Source organism: Lates calcarifer, linkage group LG9 (assembly GCF_001640805.2).
Source record: "Lates calcarifer isolate ASB-BC8 linkage group LG9, TLL_Latcal_v3, whole genome shotgun sequence".
Taxonomy (NCBI): Eukaryota; Metazoa; Chordata; class Actinopteri; family Centropomidae; genus Lates; species Lates calcarifer.
This window is the reverse complement of record NC_066841.1, coordinates 9,267,305-9,280,547: the sequence shown is the minus strand read 5'-3', so window position 1 is coordinate 9,280,547 and position 13,243 is coordinate 9,267,305. Positions and strand designations below refer to the sequence as shown.

At 40.8% G+C, this 13,243-nt stretch overlaps 1 protein-coding gene across 2 annotated transcripts; it reads right to left on the bottom strand.

Moving 5' to 3' along the window:
• Positions 1-520: 520 nt before the first annotated feature.
• rbm18 (RNA binding motif protein 18) lies at positions 521-13,128 on the bottom strand. Of its 2 annotated transcripts, none has more exons than XM_018670421.2 (6): positions 12,919-13,128; positions 11,722-11,835; positions 6,974-7,100; positions 6,185-6,271; positions 2,404-2,504; positions 521-1,113 (listed from the first exon to the last, which is right to left on the bottom strand). In XM_018670421.2, the coding sequence occupies exons 2-6, from the start codon at positions 11,826-11,828 to the stop codon at positions 930-932; spliced, it is 606 nt and encodes a 201-aa protein (XP_018525937.1). In that variant the 5' UTR covers positions 11,829-11,835; positions 12,919-13,128; the 3' UTR covers positions 521-929. The 2 variants fall into 2 exon arrangements, with proteins under 2 accessions (XP_018525937.1, XP_018525938.1); XM_018670422.2 differs by having other exon boundaries at positions 6,191-6,271.
• Between the last annotated feature and the right edge of the window lie 115 nt (positions 13,129-13,243).

Genomic DNA, 13,243 nt, shown 5'->3' with positions numbered 1-13,243 from the left:
AACATAATATCAGCAAGAGTGTGTGGACTGAGAGTATTCTCATGTTGCTAATAATGTCAGGTAGCATTAAGTTTACTGACAACTCATACAAGTGAATCTTGTGCTTTGAGAGCAATCTATCAAAATGTTATAAAACAGCAAGTTGCAGATGGGACAGTTAATTACTTTTAATTGAAAAATTAAAATGAAGAGAGTGTAGCAAGAGAAACACCACACACCACACCAAAGTCAGTAAAAAGAATGTGACCACAGTCGTATAAAAATTGGATCCAAGAGGAAAAAAAGCAAACTATTGGGAAAAGAGAAAGGAACTTCAAACAAAATACTGCAACTTACACTGAGTGTCGCTGAGTGGCTTGTGGTTTACCATTTTAACTCCGTTAATACAAACCTGTTATAAATCTTTGAATTCCTTCCTCTTCATCAACTTCTTGATTAAAGATTGAAAAGTAAGGTCCTCAATTTTTTTCTCATTTAAATAATATGATCTGAAAGTAAAAACACAAGTCAAAAACAATAAGATGATCAGCATTTAGACTCCTTTATAATAACATTTCTCTTTTCTTATAGGGACAGTGCATCACATGACTCATAGCTGAGTGTTTTACCTGCATTACTCTCTGCAAAAGTGAGAAAGCAGACCGATGAGATATCCAACCTGCACAACACTCAGGTATGGGCCTTACTGTAGACTAAATAGTAACTGATACTGTAACCCAAAATAACTAAAAAACACTTTATATACTTGTCCATGATTGCTGTGATTACTCCTCAAAAGAGTCCAGGTTGTGAAAGTATTTTGAGCAAAAATCAAAAATCTTGTATTCCCAGATAAAGTCTAGTGTAGAGTCTGTTTGTGTGTAGGTGGGGGGCATAAGGTGTGGTAAAGGAGTGGAGGGAGGCCTCCAGAATGAGCGGGGAGGATGGGGTCATCTCCTAAACTTGCGGAAGGGCCTGCTCTGGTTATTGTGGTGTGATTTAGAGTAGGGCTCCCAGCGTTTCCTCTCTGGTGGTTTGTTGTAAACGTAGGCCGACGGGCCTGAGTAGTCATCGTCTGGATTCTCCTCCATCATCTGGAGCTTGGCCTCGATGGCACGGATCTTAGCACTCGTACTAGAGGGGGGGGGGGGAGAAAAAAGGGAGAGAGAGGAGATGTGAGGAGGAAATACCAGTGCTGTGTACTGACAGTGAGAGACGGAACTGATTGATGGACAGATCTCGGCTCTGGCTGAAGGGGAAAAGAAGAGGAGTTATTAGTGCTCTTAGTATTAGGAGAGACAAATGAAGAAGAGTACAAGCCAGAGATTACCAGTTGTGCTACATGGAAAATGGAGGAAAATCTGTATTTAAATAGCAGAATAGAAGCTGAAGGAGCAAGTGAGAGAAGGTTGTGGGAAAAATTACAGTGCAGGTGAGAGGAAGACTGAATGAGGGAACAAGTGAGCGTGTGAGAGCGAGTGAAAGGGAACATCTAGAGAGGGGATTGGGGGAAAAAAAGCAGGAAAAGACTGTTTATATTTCCTCTCTTGTGCTGTGCAGAGAGAGCGATTCTAAAGTTTACACTAGAATCTAAGTGAGCAGCCTTTCCTGAGAAGAACCCTGTTGGTCGATAGTTTGCTACACACACCGGATTGTCTTGCTAAGAGCTGACACTATGCGCACAAGAGGCCTCTTAGCGCCTTAACGACGCTCCGTTTGACTGGCGTGCTTACAGTGCATGTGCATGTGTGAATGTCAGGTTGCAAGTTATAGCCACAATAAGGGAACTTGTTCGAATTAGCTTTGACAGAACTTCAAAACTTCAACACCCAGACGTTTTTTGGAACCAAAGTGTTGGTCCAGATGAACTCAACTTGAACTGAGGTTTGTGGTGAAAGCAACAAGCCTACAAGCTCCATTATAATAATTTCAGGACCAAGCTTGAGTGCAGTTCAGAATGTGTGAAGGTATGACATGCTACCCAGGTTTTAATTAAGGTGTAAGTATGCTCAAAAAGAACACATTCATACAATATTCCATCTGACCATGTCTGCCAGAATAAGTGTTTAAAGCTGGTTTGAAGATGCGATAATTGATCATATGGAGAATGGTACACACTTTTGGACTATGTTTCCTTGAAGTCATTTATGGTGTCACTCTCATGAAAAGTGACATTAGTAATTGTGTGAAAAATCAAAGAGAGAGCTTGAGAGAGCAGTTCAAAACCCTACTTACGTTCTTACTTCCTTACGCCTGGCAATTTGCGTGTGAGAATGTCAAATTGTCAGTTTCATAAATGCGCCATCCAACCCCAATTCTGAGGTTGTGAAGTTGTATAGGGAAGGGGGTTTCAGATGCTGTTCAACCATCCATGCTTCAATTGAAGCACATACTCAGCTTTACAACTTTGTGTTGTGTACCAACCTGAGGTGATTGGTTGTTACAGGTCCTTCCTCTGCTGCGCCACTGCATGACGGCTCCAGGCTCGGAGGCATTGTCTTGTCATTACGGAAACCTTCAAACCTCTGTAGATGACACGGGTGGCCAACAAAACAACAACAAAAAAAACCAATGACCCACAAAAACAGTGATGGATAGACAGATGGAGGGAGACAAACAAAGGGGTGAAATAACAGGTAAGACATGTGGACAGTTACACATAGTAAACAGAAGCAGTCAGTCAGTAGGATAGACTGATCTGAGGATCGACACCTGTCCTATTCAGACCTAGTACCTTGCATCCAGATATAGTGCAGATTTTACCTAGATGCTGGTCAAACTGCACAGAAAATGTTGTTGTGACTAGTAAGATTGGAATTTGTGTAGCTGCTAAAACACAAAAACATGTTTTTCTCTACCAGGGCTTGTGTCGCAGTCATAACTACACTGTCAAAGGGATTTTGAGCGCAATGACACCTGTATTTAGGTATACCCAAGACACATTGTAGTGCTAAGTTTGAACAGGCCCGATACCAGTAGAGAAAGAGAAGCAGACAGAATAAGAAGAAATCATGTCAGCCAGACATGCAAGAGACCATAAGACCTTCTAATAAATACTGACAGCAGTTCTCTGGAGAGCCAACTCCAGCTTCCTCCCACAAAGATGAATGTTATTAAACTGTAGCATTGATTTTGTTTGTGTCTGGTCAAACAGACAGAAACCAAACAGGACCGTGTGTCCAGCTCACAGTCACACCCCTAAGGCATGAGGGAGGATAAAGTGGGAGCAGCTGAAGAGCAACAACCAACGTCTGCACTCATTCCTTTCAAAACCACCTTCCAAACATCTCTCCACCACCAGCCAACACAGAATTCTTGAAACCTGTGGAGAGAAAAAAAAAGACAAAAACAAAACTACAGTCACTCATATGAAGGGTATGAGAGACCCCAGCGTTTGGTGCAGCAGCAGCAGCCATTGACGGAAATATGATGCTTAGAAATCATCTGACAGTGTTGCAGCTGATGGATGTGGCATTAAATCAAGTTAAGTTACATATGGTTATATACATGCATGAAAGCACACACTCGATCTTGCATTCTGTCCCAAGAAATAAATAACATGTATAGCCAAGAATAGGTCTAAAACAATGACCATTCCACCAGCCAGGACCCTTCCCTTCCACCTATTTCTAAAGGCATGTAGCTGGAATGCATAACAAAATGTCCCAATACTTACACTTTAGATTTTAAATAGCCGACACTATAACAGGCTCACAGCTGTTATAGGGTGTTAAACACGTTACAGGTCAGCAGATTTTATTATGAATACAATCACAGGAATGTTTGGAGTGTTATCACTGATGTTAGTGATGATAAGATTCTAAATGATACTTAGGTTATTGTCAGTTTCACACACATATAATGTAACAAGGGCAGAAAATTGTGAAAAATGCCCCTCGCAATTTCCCCAAGCCCAAAGTTGACATATCCAAATTGCTTGTTTTATTTGATGAACAGTCCAAAAGTAAAAAATGGTCTCCTTAGTTCTATAGTAGACATTTTAAAACTATTAATCAATTATCATAATAATTGCAGATTAATGTTCTTTTGATTGACTAATTAATTTATCGACTAATCATTTAATCTCTAAAAGTGACATGCACAACAGGCAAATTGGCTAAACTGTATATTGACTAATATAAAACAATACAGTAATGAATTAAGACACAATTGTTAAACTGTTGAAATAGCAGATTTGGAAATCCATGGATGTTTGTAAAGAGTTGGACCAAACACTTCAGTGCGTTCATCAACGTGATTTCCTCTCTTTCAAAGCAATCTAATAAAGTCAAGATGTAAGCCTGGAAATCAGACTTCAGCACCAACTGTCTCTGACTCACTTATCCCAGCATGTCACTTTGGGGTTTGAGTCAGTGAAGACAGGCTCACTAAAAAAATAAAATATCACATTCAGCTGAACCTGAGATGGTCCCATGGTGGAAAATTGCTCAAATCTTACTGGTTAAACTGTAAGAACTGCCTACAGTGACAGTTTTCACGACAGCACTGACAGGCCGAGCAAACGCCAGCTTCAGTGGGTTCTGTAACCCTGAATGATAACTCCTGAAATCCACCAAGCATCAAATAGTTAGGAAAATGCCCATTGTAAACATGCATATAAGGTATGTCTTAGAGGGTAGTTTAATGATGTGACAAATCTTGATTTGGTCTTAGTGAGGTGAAGTGATACCATACCAGAGGTTTTTTGGAATATATCACAGACAAGTTTGGTGATAAACCCTATAAGCTTTTCTCCCCTTGGTAAAACACACTGGAGTTCCCATCCCGAAGCAAAACAATCACAGTGACGGACTATGTGAGGATGACTCTGACTGAAACATTCATTTCTTGCTTGTTAAAGCATGATGACGAAATGGGATGAAATTATTTATCTTGCAATTCATCTTTGTCAACTGTGCCAGAGGGGGTGAGCAGCTTGACAGCGGGGCTAGGTAAAGTTACTGCCACTTGTGATGATGAGGGAGAAGAACCAAATTCCTGCAGTGCAGCTTTGCTCATACCTGGGTGACGTGGTTGCAACATCATATTAATGATGTCCTCTATCTAACAGCTGGGGTAGTCTGGTATGTGACAGTGGCTTTCATATCTCTCACTTGCGTACACTCACTCATCCAGTTGCTCGACAAACACGTAAGAGCATGCCACAAATCACTTTCTCCAGGAAAGAGATGTTGATGGGCTGCTACCTGCTTTAGATTTTATGCATAGAGCGCTAACACTACTTCCAATATGTCATGTACTTGCAGAGACAGAGAAACAGGCACAGAGGCCAATTACTTCCAATAAAAATATATTTTAAATAAAACATGCAAAACACACCGAACAAGCTGTAATTCAGTGACGCGGCAAAACGTTTTTCTTGGGAAAAGAAATTCTGGTTGATGATTTGCTAATAAAAATGTATCAAATCCAGACCCTGCTTTGTCAGTATAATAGTTAATTCCAGAAAGGTTGCTGGCAAGTGTGAGAGAACTGCATGAAGAAGGTGCTGACACTGAATTCATTTTTTGCGAATGAGCTACTCACACAGACAGACTAATATTAATGGAACACTTGGGATGTAAACAGCTAAAATTTTAGGTTTATAACAGCATCAATAACTAGAGCTGCTATTTTTGGGTGGAATGGTGGATTGAGCCCAGCCGTAAGGAATCTGTGAGCAGTTTTATCCTATAACATGTTGCCATAGAGGCAGCAACATTGACCTTGACCTCACTCTACTATGTGTTTGTGTGTGTGTGTGTAGGGCGTGATTCGTCTCTATACAGGATATCCCTTCACCCATTGCCAGTAGGCTGTCCATTGTTAAGAGACAAGCATAAGCTGTACTGGGATCCCATTTCTCTTCGTACACTGGCTACTGCAATAGTAATGTGAAAATGAAAACCAACAGATGCTTATAATAGTTTAACAGTAGAACATGTGCTGGCACAGTGAAAAAAGTCTTTATTTCCCTAAAAAATTCCAGTTTTGTTCCATCTATGGCAATGAAGACAATGTTACCTTGACTTTTTTGTTATCTTTCAAAGTCAATGGTATAATTTAACATACAGATCTATATGTCAGTCAACATATAGAGGAGACCACACACTGCAGCCACAATCACAGTGTCATAAATTCATTTTATGTGCCTTAATCCACTGAGATTTTTGTTTAAAAAATTGATCAAGGGTTTGACACTTACCCTCACCTGTGCGTGTGCCCAGCGCACAACCAGCTTCTTGGACAAAGCTAGCTTCCCATTTAAACACTGGATCGCCCTTTCTGCTTCCTGCAGACATTCACAGAGAGAAAAAGAGGAACAGATTTTTTACATTTATGATTAAAAATCAGCCTTGATTATTGCAATCAGCTCATTAAATCATTAGTCCTTGCAATGGAGAGATGAAGAGATAGAGAGAAACAATAATAGATGATGATGTGCCACTCTGCCTGCAGATAGACCTCGAGTAACGTGTGCGTGTGTGTGTGTGTGTGTGTGTGTGTGTGTGTGTGTGTGTGTGTGTTGGAGAGGCAGTCTGAAAAATGTAGTTTTGTCTAATCAAATGAGTAAGTGGCTTTGATGCTAAATTACATTAATGAAGTACTTCTATCTGTGTGTGTGAGTGTCTGTGTGTGTGTGTGTAAGATAAACACATACTTCCTCTGTATAATCCTTTTGGGAGGGCTTCATATCCCACTGATAGACACTAGCTGTGAAACTAGATGTTTATCACGATCCCCGAGGCCCACTCCAAAACAAATAAGATAAACTTGTGAAGCTGAGTGGACTCCTCTATAATTGCACACTATTAAATGCAATATCTGTATTTGTCCAATATTAATATTACTATTGTTAATATTACTGCCAATGATGGGCAGATTGTGTATTTATAATTGTATTTATCAAAATTCAAATTTTTGTGATCTTTGTTTACAAGAGTTTCACTTTAAATATAAATAATCTAAAACCTAAACTTCATCTTGCAAATACCTCTCTGGTGCTGAAGTTGACAAAGCAGTAGCCTCGCGGCTGTCCCTCTAAAGGCCCAGACTTATGGAACAGGAAGTCAAATTGTTTCACTTTGCCAAACTTCTCCAACAGCTTCACCAGGTGATACCTGCAGAGAGAGAAATCATGTGACAGAGAGCAAAAAAGAATGTGAGAAAAAGTCAGAAACAGATGACAGGACAGTCAAATAATGAGAAAAATATAGCATATTGCAAAATCAGTATTTTGTAAAATGTCCCATTTGAGACCAAATTTATCCTATATCTCCGTTATGATCTACACCATGTACTAACCACATATATCTGTTCCACACTATATTTGCCACCTTACAGTCTGCAAATGTGTCAAGTGGGGCTAATGAGAATGACAGCTTTCTCTCCATGACACCTTTTTAGCAGCAGGCCAGCTGGTGTGGCAGGCCAGTGACAGTAAATCTCTTATTGAGACAATGCTGAGGATACAGTAGCAGTACAATGAGGGAATAAAAGAGAGGAAGCATCAAATCCCCCCTGAGCACCGAGCTGTGCACAAACAACATCCACTGACTGAGTGGACCTGCCTGCCACTATTGAATTACAAATGAACATAGATATGTGGTCACTGAAGAGATATGCAGTGAGTGAGTGAGTGAGTGAGTGTGTGTGTGTGTGTGTGTGTGTGTGAGTGTAAGTGTGAGAGAGTCCGTGTGTCTGTTTAACTGACTATTAGCTACCATGGGAAAATATATTTCTTTTGAGTGTGAAAAAAGGGTCAGATATAAGGCTGCGACTAAGGATTACTTTCATTATTGATTAATCTGCGGATTACTTTATTGATTAACTTTTGGTCTATAACCTGTCCAAAAATAGTTAAATGCCAATCATGAGTACCTTTGAGAAGGTTAAACCAGTAAATGTTTGGCAGTTTGATGACTGACATAATTAATCAATCAAAATTGTTGCTGATTTATTTTCTGCCCATTGATTAATGTATTAACCAAGTCATTTAATGTCCCAGGAACTCTTCATTAGCAGTACGCAGCATCTTGCCGATTGATTAGTCACTGAAAACCCCTGTGATGTGCCTTGTTGTGCTCTTGAATGAAAATGAAACCAGCCTTGGCTTTCCACACTGTTAACAAAAAGTACAGACTACACCACCCCTGTAATCCATGAGGAAAAACAACAGATTATTAGAGAAAACAAGACAACTTCCTTTCTTTATTGGGAAAAACTCGGTCAAACTAATTTTCTCATGTATTCCAAAATGAATTCCTATATTTCATGGACATAATTTGTTCGATACAGGTGGTGATAAGCGTTTTTTGGAGCAGACCCTTTGACTTGTCATCATAGGAAAAGCATGTGCGTCACTAAAAACATTAGTTGTGGCTCTGTTCTATTCAACTGTGCATGCACAACCTGAAGCCAAAGCAGCTAAATGGAATTCAACCATCACTCATTTTATTATTTACACCTGTGCCTTTCCTGTTGTGACGTAGAAAATGTCTTATGTGGAGAAGGCTATTAAACCCAAAAAAAACCTGAAAATTAACTTTTAAAAAAACAAGCAAAAATAAATCAACAGACATCTTCCTGTGTTTCAGTGCCATTACCTTGTGTGACTGTCCAGGCCTCAGAATGACCCCAGGTGTTTTGTATAACTGTCCACAAGGAATTAATGATTCAGCCTTTTATTGTTTAGTTGATTGTTATTTGTAATCCTCCAGTGGTTAGTGTGTGTATGTGTGTCTCACCACAAAGATAAATGTATGACGTAAATGTGCAAGCGTGCATGTACACGTGTGAATGGGACTCGATGTGGGATACTGAGGGTTGAATTGTGGGTTTAAGCTACAGGTTGTACTAATGTCTTCCACCCCTCTATGACTCCCTAGAGGGCTTTAGGCCAAGGAGAATTTCTGCTTTTCCCAGACAACACCCTGTAAGCTTCCCATGTGAAGGTGGCTCTTCCTGCACGAGGCTCATTATAACAGGAAAGCCTCTACAGAAATGAAGTTTGCCATATTACTTATAGCGCTTCTCTGCTCTCTTATACTCAAATAGTTTGCCTTTGCACTTCATGCAACCCTGATCCTCTGCCTGACTCATTTCCTGATCAGTGTTGCAATCATTTCAGCCAGATGCAATTGTGCTAAAATGCTGCAATGCATAAAGTATTGCTTTCTAATGCTGCTATACATTCAAATAAATACACACCGCATGTTTGCACATATGTGTAAATGTGAGAGAAATTAGATGCCAGACACTCCAAGAACATTTTTGGATGCTGGTTAGCTGAACCACAATGGGCCGCTCCTCCTGGGGGTTGTAAAAACCACCGGAGGAAGAAGAGGGGAAGGGGGGAGGGCGAGGAAAGGGAGGGAGAAGGTGGGGGAGAGGGAGAGTAAAGTTCAGAGAGGGGATGTTTGACGGCAAGGTGAAAGGTGGAGGAAGAGGAGGAGGAGGCTAAAAAGATGAGAGGAGGTGAGACGCCAGGTAGGAGAGATACATGAGCTAGGAAGCACAGGAGAGAGAGGAAGGAAGGAAGGAAGGAAGGAAGTGGAGTGGAGTGGGGGGCAGACTAACCGCAACTTGTACATATTTAATAAAAATCTAAGCCTGCAGTATGAGTAAGATGATTGTTACGCATGACTTCACAAAAATGACGCCAACTTCCAGATACACAACCGAAAATGTAGCAAGAAGGCCAGTGAGAGAACAAAGAGGAAGAAGGTGATGGATTACCACTAATGAGAAATTCCCTCTCTGAGCAGCCAAAAGCACAAAAACATGAATATGTGGTGAAAACTGTGGTTACACCTGCTGTGTTTCTGCTCTGTAAGAAGGGCAAAGAAAGTCTGACTGGACACTATATGGGATGTCTCTCTCAGCTACAAAAAGCTCTGAGGAGATCATTTCAACGTGTGACTGACACTGGTCCTTTGACAGATTTACATCATTTGTCTTTGTCGAGTATTTAAAAGGGCAACAGCAAAAGGATTACAGTTTTCTCAAAGTAGAGTCACAAAAAGAGAATATAAAAAGGAGAGGTTGCAACACAAGAACAAGAACAAAGACATTTTTCAAACTCACATGCTTGGAATAAATTTTTCTCCATGTCTAATCACATCATTGTAAGCTAGCATCCCTCTTCCAGGCTGGAAACTTGAGATCAGTCATAACACAGGCCAGAATTCATCTGTCTGACAAGAGCACAGCAAAATGAAGGTGCTGCCTTCATACCTCATCACATCCTAATCGATCTAATACTTCGCCTTGTCCAACCAAAGCAGAACTAGACACCTTCAGAACACTGATCAACAATATTATGTCTCCTTTGCTGTTAGATAAAACATTTCCATTTAATACTGCTATATATTCAAATTAGACAATTGTTCTTCCAAATAACTGGAAATATGGGAAAAAAATACCTCAAATAAATAAAATAGCACAATTAATTACATCTAAAATGCATCAATGAAATTCTAGATCGGAAAAAAAATCTTAAAGACTTATTCACTTTTCATTTTCTATTTTGAAAGCAATGTGTGTTGTTCACTGTTTGGGTCTCATGTACTCATAATCAGCACCTTGCATTTCAGGTCCAAATTCCTCCTCTGCACTGACTTTTGGTTTGGCTTACCGGGACAAACAGAGGGAGCACTACGTACGCTACCCAGGAGCTAATTAATCTTCCCAATCAGCATCAGGGGCCACGGGCATTTCTCTTGTTTTCCCTCCATACTGTGAAGCGGCGCGCTTTTCTTTACGGAGAAGTAGAGCAGAGCAGGGAGCAAGGGGAAGGAAACGCCTGTCTAGACTCCCACCAGAACTGCAGCCCATACATTCTCCAGCAGCCCCCACAGGCACACAAACACACCCCTCATCCCGAAAAACTGCCTCCTCTCCATCACGTTGTAGGTGAAGGTGATCTGCAGAGTTCTGTGCACTCTGCTGCACACACATCCCCACTCACAAATGCAACAATGGAAAGATGTTTGCTGTGATTGTGTGTACGATGTTGTGTAAGGCAGGACACACTAAGAATGAACACCTCAATGTGTTGAAGCCTGCACCTCTACCAGCTGCCACCCAAACATCAACTCTGCACTTGAACATGCTTACACACACACACACACACACACACACACTCTCTCTCTCTCTTACTCTTTTTCCCTCAGACGCACACAATCAGCCCCAGACTGACACAGAGAGAGTAAACAGGGCAGGTGAGTGAGGAATGATGGCTGCTCCTTAGCACAGCAGGTCTCCACGCCTCGCTGCCTCTCTTTCACACACCCAGCCCTGTCTGCTCATTCTCAGCCTGTGACACACACACACACACTACGCACACAGTTAATCAATCATATATGCACACACAATGTGCTGCCTCTCTATGAGGCATTGCTGGGCAAGTTAAAAAGCACTGCTTCAGGTTCATAACATGGAGTCCTTAACAGATAGACCTCAGACCTAACACTCGCTGCTGCCAAAACCAAAACACTGACTTTGTTGTTCATCCAGCTGAAATATAAATTTGTTTTTCATTCTAATATCTTAAAATGTAATGACTAGATTGTAGGCGAGCAGTAAATACACTGTCGCCCTGGTAGTTTCAGCTCTTACTTGAGGCACCAGTAGCATATATGTGTCAAGCTGCAAAAAGCAGACTGGGAACTCTTTTTTTTTTTAAACCAAAGTTGTACACTCATCACCACGTTGCTGAAGTTGAAATAACAGTGGACTCACTCTGTGATTTTGGGATCGATGTTGCCTATCCATAAGCGGTTTCCGTCATGGGCCACACTCTCTGAAATGATGGAGGCATTTTCCACCGTCTCTGCTGCAGACGACATGTGGACTCTGGGAGGAAGGAGAAGAACACAGAGAAATTAGGTTTACAAAGAGAATATGAAGATCATTTAACATTTCTACATTTGTATCAGTGGGGAACCATTAGAATTGTTGAGAGCTTGATGGCAATAATCTTATGAACACTGCAACACTCAAGAGATTGTAAGAAAAGTAAGCTATGTGATTTGATGACTAAAATATTGCCTTAAAGATAAATCAGCACTATGCAGTATCTCTGAGCACTGTGGCTTGCATGATTGATCAGAAGGGATCTGGAAAATACAACAAACTGATCAGAAAAGATCTGATCTACCATATAATCAATCACATAGAAACAATCAACTCAGGACTGTCCAGGGACTCTTACACAGTGCTTTATTACAGGAACGAGCCCTGTATAGATCACACAGTTAGGTCTACATCCAAAGGCAGTGATAATATGTGGACAGTGCTAACATCCAACTGTAAAACTAAAGTACGGAAACTGATTATTCCGTGACAGATATGAGGTATTTTGTAATATAACCTCACCTCAGTTAATTAAAACGTTCTCAGTTTCAGTCAGATAGGTTCCTTTCTCCTTTTAGGTAGCTGAGCGCTTTGTTTGAGGTTTAACCAAAATGTTATGTTACTATAAATGTCAAACAGTACATATGTTCCATGCAAACAAAAATCAAACGGTGGTCAAAAATGTTTAAGAAGCACGCTGTCTTTGGTTCTCATTAATAGTTGAGATACCCAGAATCAAGAAATGAAGTAGGGTAATTTGTTGTTATTCACAGCGTCATGAAAAACGGTTTGTTTCCGCAAATCTTCGGAAGAGAAAGAATTTCAACTTCCCTCGTTGACTTGCCACCAGCTAACGTTAGCTTAGCAAAGAGCAGACTGATCGACCGACTACTATCTGTTCTTTGGGGGCGTTAGCTGGTTGAGATGGACACGATTGTGTAAAGTGAGACTAATCTCAGTAATCCAGGGAGTAAAATACAATAAATTACGATTATCGAAATCTATCCACTAAACAGTTAACAGTCAGTTTAAGACGAGCACTGTGTTGCTAGCAGCTAGCTAGCTTAGACAGCATCAGCTTACCCCCTCGCTCTGTCAAACTTCCTTTTTGATAGCTGCTGACTCCTTCGACTCAGTCTTCTACAAATCCCACTTTCGGGATGATTCAGCCACGTCAGAACGTAATACTAATAATCTTAAACATGTTTTTCTTTTAGATTTTCCTCCTATAAAATGGATCCAGTTTAGCTGTTCAGTTAGCTCGAATAATTAACAGTCGCCGTCTGACAACAAAGGCGCAGGGTGATGTTGTAGTTTGTGTAGCCGTACGGGAAGTCGAGAGGAGGCACTCGGTTTAATGTTTGGAACCCTCCTCTGCTCACTTCGGGTCGTCCAGTTTCTCGCTTAG

Bases quoted from the DNA above. Each gene is read 5' to 3' on its own strand.
- rbm18 (XM_018670421.2), bottom strand. From the start codon at position 11,828: ATGTCGTCTGCAGCAGAGACGGTGGAAAATGCCTCCATCATTTCAGAG. The intron at 2,505-6,184 runs GTAAGTGTCAAA...TGTCATCTACAG, and splicing joins GGGCACACGCACAGGTGAGG to AGGTTTGAAGGTTTCCGTAA. The intron at 1,114-2,403 runs GTTGGTACACAA...CCCCCCCTCTAG, and splicing joins GTAACAACCAATCACCTCAG to TACGAGTGCTAAGATCCGTG.